This window comes from Jaculus jaculus, chromosome 2, assembly GCF_020740685.1.
Source record: "Jaculus jaculus isolate mJacJac1 chromosome 2, mJacJac1.mat.Y.cur, whole genome shotgun sequence".
NCBI classification, from domain to species: Eukaryota; Metazoa; Chordata; class Mammalia; order Rodentia; family Dipodidae; genus Jaculus; species Jaculus jaculus.
The window spans coordinates 182993013-183009213 of NC_059103.1; the positions used below are offsets into that span (position 1 = coordinate 182993013).

Consider the following 16201-nt stretch of genomic DNA (forward strand, 5'->3'; position numbering starts at 1 on the left):
AAAAAAAACAAAACAAAAAAACTATCAACATGTATTAGACCTATAAATAAATGGGTAGATTATATCTAAACTGATAAATGTAAATAGAGCACATGCTTTCTTTCAGAATCAAATTAACCTGTAATTAAATGTACTTGTGTGTAATTTTTACCTACATAACTTTCCTCCTAATCAGGGATGAGCTTAAAACTTCGGATATGTAAAAGTAAACAAGTAAAATGAATAAGATCAGGTCTCTGTTGAGCAGTAATTTAAGGAATGCACAAAGTTATAAAACCTCTACAGGCCATGAGCTAAAATTCTGTCATTGAACAAATGTTCACTAAAACATATTTTGTGAGCCAAGTTTCTTTGGTTTTGGTTTGAGTATGAAACAGCATAGTAGTAGAGAAAACGAGGATTCTTAAATTTAAGAAAATTGCCTCTCTCCTCCTCCCTTAGGTGTGGCCAGGACCAATAATCTCTACTCAACATTTACAGAAATTGTAACTATAATTCTCATCCTAGCTTCCCTACTGTGGCTCTGGGTTGAGATGACATTTACTTCTCCAAAGAAGTTCAAAGTTCAAAAGGCATGAGTCACCTTGATTCATGGTTGCTCAAGTGCATCCCTCACCTCAAGTCCCACTTTTCCTATGTCAATCTCCTCTACCACAGTGAGATTTCCATCTTCCCATGTCTGGGAAGAAAGAAAAAAAAAATCTGTCATTGCTCAGGCTTCTGAAGCGAAATTTCTTTCCTATGTACTTTTAGATCAGGCCATTTCCCTTCATTGAAATAAAAAAAGAAAAAAAATCTCATCTGTCTTAGTCTTTTACTGACAACTAAACAAAAATTTAAGAATAATGTTTACATATGAACTTAATATACTTCTATGTTTGGAATTTGTTTAAAGCATTTATTTTTTTTTCTTTTGAGAAATATTTAAAGACATAATCATTTGTATTCAGAATAATGTGAAAGTGAAATGTTTATAGTTCAAAGTAGAAATGCAAGCTAAAGATGTACTAGAAGTCACCCGTAATCATCCTTCTGTATTACCTCAGTCACTTGGACTCCATGTATCCCTGTATAAGAGAGTCAAAGTTTTTTTCTTTCTCTAAAATTACTTTAATTTTTAAATCATGAACTAGGGTAATATGTGTGGCTCATGTGGTCACCTGATATTGTTTTCTATCTCTGGATATATACCTTCAAAATTAGTTCTTGCAGATTGCTTTAACAAAGTATACAGACTGGGTGACTTACAGAGGACAGAATTTAGCTTCTCACAATTCTAACCACAGAGAGAGCACTAATGAGGCAATGCTAACTGAGGACCTTCTTTGCTGGCTCACTGGCAGCTGCCATCTTTCATTCTGGTCTCATTCTGGTAACACTACCTTCTAGAATGTCACTGTGAAGGAAAGAAATATTATTTGTTGAATGTGAAATTTCTTTCACAGGCACAATTGTATTAATACTGTGTTCCTAACTGTGGCACTATTGGGAAGGTTGTTGAAGTGGAGAAGGTGGTTGAGCTGTTAGGAATGGTGTTTAGCTGGAGGAAGTGGGTCATTGGCCTGGGCCATAAGGTTTTATATGATGGCCTGTGGTGGTTTGATTCAGGTGTCCCCCATAAACTTAGGCATTATGGATGCTAGTTCCTAGCTGATGGCAATAAAAATTAAAGCCTCCTGGAGCCAGTGTATTGTTGGGGTCAGGCTTATAGGTATTATAGCCAGTTTCCCCATGCAAGTGTTTAGCATACTCTCCTGCTGCTATGGTCCACCTGATGTTGGCCAAGGGGTGATGTCCACCCTCTACTCATGCCATTGTTTTCCTCTGCTATTATGGAACTTCCCCTCGAGTCTATAAGCCAAAATAAACCTCTTTCTCCCACAAGCTGCTATTGGTTGGGTGATTCCTACCAGCAATGCTGAACCTGACTGCAACAGTAAAGTGTTATCCAGAATGGGGTTGCTGCTAGACACCTGCCACTGTGGCTTTGGCCTTTTGGATCTGATTTTCAAGAGGAAGGTGGAAGGATTTGAAACCTTGGTCTAAGAGATGCTTTGCAGTGCTATAAGTACAGTTTTCTGGACTATTCTGGTCAGAGTGGAAAGAACTGAAAGACAATAAGAACTATGGACTGTGAGGTTTGGCTTATGAAGGTGAGAAAGAGCTTGCGTGGACTGGGCAAACAGTTTGTGTGAGAAGCTTGCTGTTATGCCCATGTCCTGAGAAGTTGTGCAGGGTTGCTTTGTGTACAAATGAATTGGTGTGAGCAGAGGGATATGGCACAGAAAGAAAAATCTTTGGGTGAACAGCTGCCGATTCAGCTGCAATTGAAAGATTCTAACCTTTAAGATTGTGCCAGCCGACCAGTACTGGGGCAAGAGGAAGAATGTAGACTCTTGTGGAAGGGCCTGAGTGCTCAAGAAGTGTCCTGTTCTTCAAAGTCTGCTTTATTCCCCCCTGGATTAGCAAAGTGGCATCCTACCTGGTATTGTGGAGTATAAGAAATGCAGTAAAGGGAGGTTCATTGAGTTTGCAACATGGTCTTGTGTTTTGGAAATGGCTATGGGCAGTGTGAAACAGGTTTGCTGGTTCCCTACATGGAGACGCAATGGGCCAGGAGGATGAACTGTGGATTGCAGTGGAGATGCCAGAACCACAAGATGGCTGCTAAGGAAAGCTGCTGGCCCTGCTGAAGTTTTCCAGGACTGTGAGTGGCCTAGCTGGAGGGGTGGAATTGGAATGCCAGAGACTTATTTCTGATTAGAGTTATCAGGCTTTGAGATTTGTCACCAGCTAGAGTTGTTGGACTTAAAGTTAAAGAGTTTGATGCCTGCCTGGTTGTTTCAAATCTTGTATTGGTTGAATTTTCCTTTTCTATGCCCAGTGCCATCTTTTGCAGTGTGAATGTTTATTCTGTGCCATTATGGGTTTTTTTTTTTTTTTTTTTTTTTTTTTCTGTAGGGGTATTGGTTATTATGGCTCATTTAAAAGATCTTGGACTATGGGGAAGTTTAAACATCATTGAGGTTGATAAAAACTATGGGGACTTAAACAGTCACTCAACCAATGGGATCACATGAAGCTGAAGAGTTTCTTTACAGACAAGCATACGACAAGTAAAGCCAATAAATTACCCACAGAATGGGAGAAAATATTTGTGAGTTATTCAACTGATAGAGGCCTAATCTCTAGAATCTACAAAGAACTCAAAAATCTAAGCAGTAAGAAGTCAAACACCCCACTCACAAAATGGGGCAAACAGCTGAATAGGCAGTTCATAGAGGAAGAAACACAAATGGCAAACACACACTTAAGAAAATGTTCATCATCCCTCATCATCAGAGAAATGAAAATTGAAACAACTATGAGATTCCACCTTACCCCAATAAGGATAACAAACATCAAAAAATCAAATGAAAATAAATGCTGGCAAGGATGTAGAGGAGTAGGAATAGTCATCCACTGTTGGTGGGAATGTAGGATGGTACAACCACTTTGGAAAGCAATACGGAGACTCCTGAAAAAGCTGACTATAGAGTTACCAACAGACCCAGTTATTCCCTTACTGGGCAACTACCCTAAAACCTTCAAACCACAGGCCAGAAAGATTTGCTCAACCATGTTTGTAGTGGCTCAATTAGTAATAGCTCAGAGCTGGAATCAATCCAGATGTCCATCACTAGAAGAATGGATAACTAAGATGTGGTATATCTACACAATGCAATTTTACACAGCAGTAAGAAAAAATGACACAAAGAAATGTGAGGACAAATGGGTGAACCTGGAACAGATCATCCTCAGTGAACTTACACAATCACAGAAAAAAAAAAAAAATTGCCACATAGTCTCACTCATCTATAGCATCTAACCTGAATCTACCCAAGATACCTTACATACCCAGAAAGCATCTCATGGACTAGACACTAGGATGGATGGGGAGGGAGGGGAGGGCATAAAAGGGGTGCGAAACACTAATTTAGACCCAAACGGCAATGGGGCCATACAATTCTACTTCCTAAAAGGCAGACCAAATGGTTGAACCCTCACCAGGCCCATGTAGAAAACACCTGAATCACAAGACACTGGAGAGTGTAGGATCAATCTAACCTAAACCTTCTACATCTTCCCTCCCTCCTTCTCTCTCTCCCTCTCTCTCTTTCTCTCCTCTCTAACTCTTGTATATTAGTTATATTCTTCCTCATGTTCTTAGTGGGCACTGACCTGTAACTCCCAGTACCAGCATGGGGCTATCATCCACAATGAGCTTTTGATCAGAGAAACCTACAAGGTTTCCTAAAAGAATGACATATTTCTGTCACAGTACTTGATGACCCACCAAATGTTAGTGGTAAGACACTATTGCTGAAGACACCACATACAGCTGACATGAAAAATGGAATGGCATGGCTGGAAGCCAGGAGAGAGTCAGTCCCCAGACAGTCAGCATATCTAGTGTCAGAAGGTGCTACATGGGCCACTGGGGGAAATGACCAATATCTGTCCAAGCAACATAGCAGTAAATAACCTGATGTGATGCCCACACAAGTGCAATAGTGGCACACAACCATGGTGGGGAACCAACTGCTCTTGATTTGGCTAACTGATCCCCTCAGTGTATGGGACCCATAGCTGGTGCTGGAAAACAAGTCAGAATCATATCCAAACGTAAACCCTCTCTCCAATATCAAGCTACCATCAATCATGGGCTACAAGAGGGCCTACACCTATTAAACTCTCTATTAAAAAAAAAAAATAGTAAGGGTATTTCATTTGTCCTGGAACTAACTTACTCTCTGTTGGAGAATCTGCTTCTATTTTTCAGATAGATTCAGATCCTAAGGAGACAGCCATCCCATAATACCTCAAAAGGGCCCCAGCTGAAACCAAGGAAAATTCATGTAACAAGCAAGGGTGCCGATTTCCTGATGAACCAGATACCAGTACAAGGGGAAGGAGACCAATACAGAGAAAAATCAACTCCTACCAAATCAGACAGCCAGAGCCTCAGAATCCCCCAACACTTCATCAATGAAGCAGACCAAAAATGAATCCAACATGGCTCAGGGAAATTTTGCAGAAGAGGAGGCGGAAAGAATGTGAGAGCCACATGTTGGGTTAGAATATGCAGAGACATTTATCGTACCAATAACTGTGGGCTAACCCCACAATGCACGACCCATATACCTCAACAAGGAGGGGCCAATGTGGAGGGGGTAGGTCATGATGGATGAGCCTAATAATGGTACCAAACTGCCTTTATTTGCTGAATAGAAAACTAATTAAAAACAAAACAAACAAACAAACAAACAAAACCTTTCGTAGTTAAGAAGAAAAAAAAAAACTATGGGGACTTTTTAAATTGAGCTCAATGTATTGTATTTTATATCATGTATAGATATTGGTTTACGGGGGCCAGGGGCAGAATGTGATGGTTTGATTCAGCTGTCCTCCATAAAATTAGACATTCTGGATGCTAGGTTTCCCAGCTGATGGTAATTGAAAATTAAAGCCTCCTGGAGGGAGTGAATTGTTGGGGTGGACTTATGGATGTTATAGCTAGTTTCCCCACACCAGTATTTAGCACAGTCTCCTGGTGCTATGGTCCATGTGATGTTGGCCAGGGGGTGATGTCCACCCTCTGCTCATGCCATTGTTTACCCCTGCCATCATGGAGCTTCCCCTAGAGCCTGTAAGCCAAAATCAGCCTGTTTTTCCCACAAGCTGCTCTTGGTTGGATGATTTCTACTAGCAATGCTAAACCTGACTACAACACGGCCCTACTTTCATCCACCCTTGTTTCAGGACTGACTGCAGCACAAACAGCTGTCCTGCCCTGCCCTGCCCTGCCCTGCCCGGCCCCGCCCCTTCCCTTCCCTTCCCTAATTGCAAGTATCCCCATGGAAATATATGCTGAAATAAATCATTTCCTTTCTTATGTTACTTTGTTTCAGATATTTGTCTCAGTAACAAGAAGATAATTAATAAAGAAAACTCTTACCAAGTGTTTTAGGTGATTGCTATGGCACACTTGACTATGGTGGTTTGAATCAGCTGGAGGCTTGGTTCAAGAGATTTAAGGGGGTAGGGGCAGAGATCATCAAGAATATGATACTCTGGCAAAGAATTTGGCTTCATTATTCCCATGTGATGAGAAATTGAAAATGACAGAATTTAAGAGTAATGGACTAATCTGTTTGGCAGAGGAAATTTCAGGGCAAAATTACAAGGAAAAAAAAAATAAAACTGGACTACTTTCTCTAGTTACAAATATCAACTCAAAATGGATGAAAGGCTCAAAAAAAGACATACACGATTACCCATGTTTATAACCAAGATGCCTGAGAGCTTGAGGCAAGAGACCAATCTTCCAAAGGCCAATAAGGAATAAGGAGTAGGAAAGAGTATGAATGAAGCAATCACAAATTATTCCCAAAGGGTGGGTATGCAGATATAGATTAGTGGTAGTGTACTTGCCCAGCATATGTAAGCACCTGTGTTAAACTCTATACAGCACAAAAGAAAATGGAAGGAAGAAAGATTTTCAAAAGATACAAAACAATGAAACACTAGAGGAGGGCTGCAAAAATGGGTCAGGATAGTAGAATGTGTGAAGGTATTTTTGACAATTCTCCAAAATTACAAGAACTAAAAGCATACATAGCCAGATGGCATTAAGTATAATAGGGAAATCTTTTGCTCAGTAAAGAAAATGGTCATCAGAGGATAGACAATCTAGAGAATGGAAGCAAATGTTTCAGATAAACACTTGGCATGGAGTTAATAATCACAAGGAAGCAAACATAATTAAAAGTGGCAACAGATCTAAACTGATACTTTTAAGACAGGAAATACAAATGGGTAACAAATATACGAAAGAAATATCAGTGTCATAACATGGTACTGTCTTACTCTAGTAAGAATATCTATTATCAAAATTTCAAAAAAAAATATACAAATGCTGTTGAAGATGTGGAGAAAAGGAATGATGTGCAAATTAATGTAGCCATTATAGAAAATATCAAAGAGGTGCCTAAAATATTAAAAATTGAGTTAAAATATACTCTCATTTGGAGTACAACAGTATTCACAGTAGTCAACTCATACAAACATTATATCCATGAGGAGTTGGTTAGGTGAGAAACATCTTGAATATGTACAAGAAGGAACCTTAATAAAGAAAGACATTCTGAGCCCAGTGTGGTGGCACACACCTTTAATTCCAGCACTTGGGAGGCAGAGGTAGAAGGATTGCCATGAGTTCAAGGCTACCCTGAGTACAGAATGAATTCTAGGTCAACATGGGCTAGATTGAGACCCTACATTGAAAAACAAAACACCAAATAAAATAAGAAAAGAAAGAAAGACATTCTGAAACTTGCCAAAACTTAGATGAACCAGGAGAACATGTTAAATACTGAATAACCAAGGCATAGAAAGGCTGTACTCACATGCAGATTCATGATGATAAGTTCATGGGAATAGACAGTAAAATGGTGATACAAATGTCAGCAAAAGGCAAAAAGGTCAGTCAAAGGATTAAAAAAAAGGGCAGGCAAATAGAAAGAACGAGTTCACAAGATGTATTGTACAGCACAATGACTATATAGCTAATGAAGATATATTTTAGTCTTCAGAAAGGTTAAGAGTACATGCAGAGAGTTTTCACGACAAAACAGCAATTATATAAAATAATAGATCATTCAAAAACACATATTTTAAATCCTTATTGTGTCCACAAGAAATAAGTGCCATTTTATCTGTCAATTAAAAAGAAAGAAAGAACTTTGAAACTTTGTCAGCATTATATATAAATATAGGACATACAAATGTGTATACTCACCAATACAGGTAGGCAAGGAGTCATTCCACTGAGCCAAAGAATTGGGCACTGTTTCACACCTAATTGCTATGGAGCCATGGAGGATATATCCTGGATTACATTCAAAAAGAACCAATGAACCGACTGCAAATTCATTGCCAATTCTTCTTCCAAATCTTGGTTCAGGCACAGAACTGCACTGTGTAGAACTTGTTCTGGGGACAGCTGTGTAGAAATAATTGTAGGTTTTAATTTTATAATTTTTAGAGAAATATAGAATTCAAAATGTCACTACTTAAGCAGGTTTCAAAGAAGTCTGCTTTTCTTCAGAATTTGAACTAGTAATTTTAATAATTTCAAAGATTTAAAGTCCATAAAAACAAATCACAGTTTAAATATGACATTATCATCAATAAGTTTTTTGAGAAAAGTTTAATTTTGATCCTTTAAATAGCACCAGCTATGATGTTTTCTTTATTTATTATTAACAAAATTTAATTAACAGAACAAAATAAATTTAATTAAATACTGAAAGTTATGGGATCAGAAATGGATTTTCATTTTAATCTTGAGATATGAAATAAAAAAATATATTTCAGGTTACATGGAATCATGGTCTAGGGTTTTTTCAATATTTGGATGTTATTCCCATCAATGCAGAAAAAAAATTAGTTATTTCAAAGCCCATTTAAAAACTTAATTTTCAAACTATGTTTGTTATTGATGAAGAGAATATTGACAGTCAGGCTGAGGAGAGCATAGTCAGACAGATTAACAACAATAACATGTTTTACTTTAGCAATATAAAAATACCAAAATTGAAATTAATTTTAGAATTTGTATATTCTTCAATTATGCCATGTTAAATTTAATAAAACAGAATGATAACAGGATGTTTTTTTCTTTTTAAAACACATACAAGTGTGTTTAAAGAGATTGACATAAGTCCAAAAATGATATGAAGAATTTTTAATTGATTACTCTTAAATAACTTGAGTGTATATATATATATATATATATATATATATATATAGTTTTTTATAGTGCCTTTGAAAATTTATAGTACCACATTTGTTTATAGGGGGCAAAATAATATATAATCATAGCCAAGTTGAAAAAAATAAAACAGAATGAGGGGGCTAATAAGAATATCAAAGTACAACTGTTTATACATGTCTTGGGAAAAATATTCAATGTCTTTTGTGAACTAGTTACTTGATATTACATAATTGAAATATATTTATAATGATGTCTAGATTTGTTATAATTATAATATGAATGACTGTCTATAAAAGGACAGAAGAACTTGTACAGACTAATTTCTAATGTGTAAAATGTTTAATAACAATGAGGAAAGTTTCGATTTTACTGAGAATGAAAAAGTACAATTTTAGAATGGAGTGATGACCTTTAACTATCTAAATACATCAGAACAAAAGATTATACATTTTTAATTTAGAATACTTGCCTATGAAGAAAATAGAAAATGTAAACAATGATGAGTTGTAAGAAAAGCACACATGGTTTGAAAACAATATGTTGGGACGGTAGGAAAATCAGACATTTAAGCTGAGAATGAAGAGGGAGCAGTACATCTTATACTTTGTTCAAAGCGACAGTGTTCTAGTGAGTGGAACAGCAAGGGGCAAGGAACAGGGTAAAATTCAAAATAAAATGTATCTCTTCTACATGGCAATGAGGATAGTATCATTCCATAACGGATCAAAGCATGGAAATTTAAATCATTCCTTAGTGTCTTTCTAGACTACAGTGTCACTTACCTTGATAAACAAAGTGAAATCCCTTAGCTGTTATTGGTCCAACTGAAGTAAATCGAATTGTGATCTGATTACCTGAACTCAGTGGAAGTGATTCTCCTACTCAACAAAACAAACACTATGATATCATAAATAATTTTCATTCAGTAAACCTAACAAATTATTATTTTATACTGTCATTTGAAAATGTCAAACTATGTTCTATCAAATTATTCTAAAATATCCTGCTGCTAACAATATTTTCTCTTTGGGTTCAGCTTCTATTACAAACTTTTATTTTTCACCAGAAGGCTTTAATTACATTTTAATACATGTTTCATTTTTTCAAAGAATCCTTACATATTTTCATATTACATTAAATACGAAAGATTATAATTAAATATTTTATATATTTTATAAAGAGAAAATACTTGGTTATATTTTTCTCAAGTTTCTGAGTTACTATTAAAATGTGTTTGTATTCTTTAAGAAAAGTGATTCTGTTTTCTGCTTACTTAATTTCTCATACTGATGATATAGATCTCAGCTTTCTCTACAATACTAATCACAATCAGTCTTAGTCAATACTGATGAATGGCAGTTCTAGGAAAGGGTACCTGAATGGGATCCCGAGAGGGAAGATAACAGAGAGGATTGCTGAGTTGGCCCATCAAACACCTCAACAACATCGTGGAGTGATGTCTGGAAAAATACAAACTGGCCAAACACCACTGAGCACAGGAACCAGGAGAAGCAAAAAATCACCAAGCATCCAAAAACAAAAACAAAAAAAACAAAACAAAACAAACAAAAAAAAAATAGAAAGAGGAGGAGAGAGAGAACAAAGTATTACAATATAATCATTATCTTTTTTTTTCTACCTTTAAATTAGGATGGGTGCCAATTGGTTGGTTTTCCTGACACATATATTTTAGGTCATAAAAGAAATGAGCATGACCTAATGACAATAAAAATTTTAGTTGAGTATTTACAAAAATGAATGGATACCACATTTAATTTAGATCATAAATCATAAGGTGGCAGGGATTCAAAACTTAAAGTAATTACTTTTGGATTTTTTTCCTAATTGTGATTTGATTTTTTTTTTCTTTTGTTTCACTTTGTGACTCTCTTCTCTTTTTCTAATTTTTTTCTCCTCCTTTAGATGAACTAGATATGATTTTAATATTGGGGAATTTAAAAGTGATTGTTCTTAAAATTCTATCCTAGAATAGACAATAAATTTAACAAAAAAAATCAATAATATACTTTTCAAAAAGTCAAAGCATTTAATTTGCATTGTAAGTCAAAACGGACTCCTAAACATTTTATTGTTAGTCTTCTGTCAAAATAAAAAAAAAAAAAACTTGACTTATGGTTTGTCAGCAATTAAAATATTATAAAATTTTACAAAGTCTTATTTTCTCATGGTAGTCAGTCCTGAATTCCTTCACAAAAGAGCTTTATAAATGCCATTTTTGCTTCATTTTACTAAATTTACACCCAAAATCTATCCAAGGTAAAATTTCAAAGAATATGTTGCAGAGTATACATTAGATGTATTTTCAAAAATAGAAAGAAAGAAAAAGTGGATAACAATAATTGTCCTTAAGATAGTTCACTAAATATAAAAATCATGGGCTTTGAAAGGATATTTATATAAGATGAGTACATATAAGCAGGCCACTTTTATACACTTAGACTCATGTCAGTTACAACAAATTACAACTGAAAGAACATAAAATATATTTTAAGTTACTGGCTCATATTTTACACTCAAGTCAAGGTTATGGACAGCCTCTGGTGGTCACTTCGTAAACATCCAAGTGCACTTGCAACACGGTGGGGTTGGCATATGAACACAGGTTCACACAGAATACTGAAATTAAACTCGTATTTATTTTTTGGCCTAAAAGAAAAAAAATAAGCTGGTGATCTCAGTCTATTGTTTTTTGTGTGAAGTTTAAGAATAGAAATATCCTACAGACTTCTTTAAAAATGTTTTGATTATCAATGCACCTAATTTTGTAAATAGTCCTCCTTATACCATTTCTTTCCTATATGTGATACAAACAAATTTATGTTTTAGTCAAAGCAGATACATGCAGTGCATTGTTTTAATAGTTTACAATACATTCAATCTATTTTGTGTTCAAATTTCTTTTAAAAATGCTTCATTTGATACAAGATACCTCAAAGCTATTTCAAATATACCCTGAAAAAAAAAGGAAGAAAGGTTTTGTTTTCAGTTTTTTTCATTAATGGTGTTTGATGACCTGTTTACTTAATGTGATTTTTACAGGTTATAATCTGGCACAGCCTTTGCCTTAGGAATGACCAATAAAAAAAAAAACTAAAAACCAAAAACCTGTTAGGCTCATGAACTTTGCTTTGTCAAGTATACAATGTAGCAATGCTCTTGAGAAGCCTTCATCTTAATGATTTTATGAAGACAATAACAACAACAAAACAAATTAATGAAACTCAACCTCCTTTAGCAGTTTCTACCTGAAAATCTCAATTATTCCAATAGCAAATGCACTAAGTTCCTAAGAAACTACAACCAACCAACTAAAGTGCAGCTTTCTAAATGTTTCTAATAAGAACCATGGATGACAAATCTGTTTGGCTTTTTTTATCATTGTTTCTTTTCAGTTGTTGTCCTCCCTAGATATACATACCAATTTCATGTCTACTGTAAATTAAAGATGTCAAGATAGTACTCTCAATGACATATCCACTAACATTTTTTCCCATCATATTAGGTAAGGAAAAACATGGAACATTCCTTTTGAATACTGAGGGTAATGTGTGTTTTGACTTGAAATAACTCTGAGATGAATCAGGAGAGAAGTTTAGGGAATTGAGAATGGAGTGTTGAATCTTGCTCCATTATTCAATGAGCAAACTATTTTAACTTCACTGTAATCTAATACTGCATCCATTTTCACAATTGAAATTTTGCAATAAAAATGTTTCCTATATAGTAACTGTGAGTGGGTCTTGAATTACTACATCAAAAATCAACTTGTAAAGCCAGACATCATGGCACATGCTTTTAATCCCAGCACTTGGGAGGCAGAGGTAGGAGGATCGCCATGAGATTGAGGCTACTCTGAGACTACATAGTGAATTCCAGGTCAGCCTGGTCTAGAGCAAGACCCTACCTCAAAAAAAAAAAAAATCAACTTATAAATGGCACATGTTATAGTAACATATATAGCTAAAAAATCATGAATATTTGCATAGTGGTTTGATTTAGCTACCATCAGATTGTCAACTTATTAAACTAATGCTATACATTTGAATCAAGTCCTCCCTTTTCAGTCATACATTTTAAGAAATAAGTGGCAACCACAAGGTTTGATATATCATTCTGCATGCAAATATCTAAATGTAGTTCTCCTATATGCAGACAACTGTGAGCTTTATTATGAATAGGAAAGCCATCCCTTGCTTTATTGAATCCCATGGAGAGAAATATCCCAACAAGGCATTAACAGTGGATAAACAATTTACTTCTGAAGCTCTTACTTTCTATACATTTTCTTCTAGAATGGACACTATGAATTTAATCACCATTAATTAAATTTGTTCTAAGATAAAAATAAACTGAGCTAAACACAGTGTGATCAGAAGACACAGTGACTATTGTAGTCAGCTGCATCATTGCTGGGATGAACTTCAAAACCAAGCACCAGTATGGGAGGAAGGGAATTTATTTGAAGCTTACAGATCAAGGGGAAGTTCCCTAATAGTGGAAGAAGCTTGCCCCCTTTCACAGGTCCATGAAGAGAAAAATGTGGCCACCGGTAGCATAAGCAAGCACACTCCAAAAACCCCAGGCAGAGCTCAAGCACTCTGCATAGCCTTAGATTAAAATTCTAGGTCTGCCTCCTATACCTTAGGACTAGACCCTAGGACCCACCCACAGGATAACAAGTTAAAAGATTGAATAAAACTCCTGAATCTACTTGGGGACATTCTTTCCATCTACCACCTTTTGCCCCTGCTTTTAGGCCCCATCAATTTTGTTTTATCTGTTGAAGTAGCAGCATATCTCCATTCAAAAAAATTCAGTGATTACATTAATTATAAAGCAACAACAGGACATTGAAGGTCTATCTTGCCATGCAGATTAATGGGGCATATGTCATGGAAATCCAATTTTCAAAGCAAATTCTTTTCTCACTTGTAATATGTAATATTTGGGGGACTCCAAGACTTTTTTTTAAAACAAAATATGTAATACACATTTAAAAAAATAGTTAAAGTGTGCTTAAAGCTCTTAGTGCAGATCTCAAATCTGGATTATATTGACAGAATGTTTGTTTATCATAAACTCTATATTATATCTTGATACATAAAGCAACATTTACTTAATATGAAGTTCAACCAAGGTAGACAGGCACTATTCCAATTACTGAGATGGTTTGTGTGACATGCTTTAAAACATAAGTTTTAATAAGCATTTGCAACTATTCAACACTAAGCCCTGGCAAATAACTTTTTCTTTAGTCATATTGGATTAACTACTGCAACTTTTTCATTCTATTTGATTAAAGTATCCTAAATGAGATTCACATATGGTGCTTAGAAAGAAAGAAATCCATGGCATTAGCTTAGTTAAACTGCAGAGCACTCAGAACGGAGGAGCAGTCATCCTATAAGCATCACTGACCTACTTGCGCTGTAACACTGTGCACTAAAATGTGCTTGTGCCCAGAGGGCTACATTTGCTTGGAACACAAATAAAGTGAAGCCAGAATTTAAGCCTTTCAAGTTCCATTGAACTCTACTCTACCATGTTACCTGAATGGTCCATCACTGCGTGCAGACACTCTGATCAACCTTTAACCATGCTGCACTGAATCCTCTATCTAGTGTTTGACTCTTCCATGTGTCCTTACAGTCTCCCATCTTAACAAGGACCTCTCAAATTTAAGCAAGGAATTTCTATCTTCAGTATATGATCACAACAACCTCATGGCCGCTCAGCAATGTCTAATCATCTTGACTTTCTTCAATGATAATACCAAGTGGTTTATCCAGTGTGTCCCCATATGCATAAGTTTTTCCTCAGTAATATTTTATATACTTCTCATCCTTTTACTTGGCTGTAAGTTTCAATCTCCCTTGTTATACTTGAGTTGAGTTCAGCCCTCAGCCTTACTTTGAAACCCTGTTGCAAGGATTCTTACATTAATGATGGTAATCTTCAACAGTCTGTCCTGTTTTTAACAAAGGAAGAAAAATTTCTCTCTATATTACCTAGGAAAAACATTTTGGAAGTCAGATTTAATTTTTCTGCCATCAAAATAACTACCTAGTTATAAAGAGACTCACTGATTTAGAAATTAATTAACTTTAAATGGAGATAATGAAATAAATATGGACATGATTACTATGGTGAAGTGATCAGAACTAGAGTTATTGAATTAAACATGAAAATTGAGTTTGTGCAAATAAAGGGTTCAACTTTTCTTACTGTCTTATTTATTTTTATAAGGAAATAAATCTGTGCAATGGTATGATTTCATGAGAAAGGAGTAACTAACCTGATGGGCATTATTACAAGAATCAGTCTAGCCACTTCTGTCAAAAAGATGAATAATTAAAATTAAAATGATTAAGAAGTTGTGATAAACTCAGAATTCATTGAAACTTATTATGTCATATAAGAGATTCTTTTTGTGTAGAAAAGAGTAGCATATTTTATCTTGAAGTGATAGTTATAGTAATATGGTGCCATGTTAGCTATGGTCCCAAAGTTAGGAAGTGACAATGTTTTGATCTGTGAAAAAATCAAGGAATCAAGGCTGAGTATGTAGTTCAGTGGTAGAGCACTTGCCTAGCATGCATGCTGTCCTAGATTCAACTCCCCGGTTAAGGGAGGATGGACGGAGCAGGGAGAGAATAGCTGTCAGTATCAGTGTCAGTTAAGCCAATGTCATAAGGCTGTCTTTTGTAAAGCTACGGTATCGTACTATGAGATTGAATGTATGTAAATAAATCACTGGACAAGTATCTTCAACCTTGCGTATTTAATTTTCCTCATATGTGAAATGCAAACAATAAAATGACCTAGCCTTCCAGATTTCAAGTGAATATTAAACAATCTGATACCATAGAACACATTGAACAGAATATGAAACGATAAAGATATAATAGCTTTATCAATGTGTTGCTAAGACTCTAGTGTGACATGTGTTGACATCAATGATTATTGGCCTTTGATGTTAGGTATTCCTTGCGCATTCTCTGCTATGTATATGTTAGTACTTAGAACAAATTGTTGGACTCACTGAATGAGTTTAGGATTACAGCTATCTCATTAGAGGCTAATTTGTCTTCCATCCTTTCAATCTACTTCTGTAGTGAATTTCACATTCTATTCTTATGAGAAGAAGTAAATGCCAGTTTCCTATCTTAATTTAGAACATTTAATTTGTTTGTGTTTTGTTTGCCTTTTTTTCCCCCTGTAAACACATGGAAATCCATCACAAAAGGAGTCTGGGTATGCAAAAGAAAGAGAAAAATATGATAAATTTCCTAACAGATCTTAGCTTGATTTTCAACATGACTGTTAATTTTCTTTTTAGAAGTCTACACATTCTTTTGTATT

At 35.4% G+C, this 16201-nt stretch overlaps 1 protein-coding gene across 7 annotated transcripts in view; it reads right to left on the reverse strand.

The window, feature by feature from the left end:
* Csmd3 (CUB and Sushi multiple domains 3) overlaps positions 1–16201 on the reverse strand; it is a 1124273-nt gene that overhangs the window by 173858 nt on the left and 934214 nt on the right. For 5 of the 7 annotated variants that reach the window (XM_045143267.1, XM_045143265.1, XM_045143270.1 and 2 more), the window contains 3 exons: positions 10194–10307; positions 9601–9696; positions 7841–8044 (listed from right to left, as the gene is read on the reverse strand). In XM_045143267.1, the coding sequence (XP_044999202.1) occupies positions 7841–8044; positions 9601–9696; positions 10194–10307 (414 nt within the window). The remainder of the gene's footprint in view (positions 1–7840; positions 8045–9600; positions 9697–10193; positions 10308–16201) is intronic. The other 2 variants (XM_045143269.1, XM_045143268.1) reach the window with 1 other exon arrangement.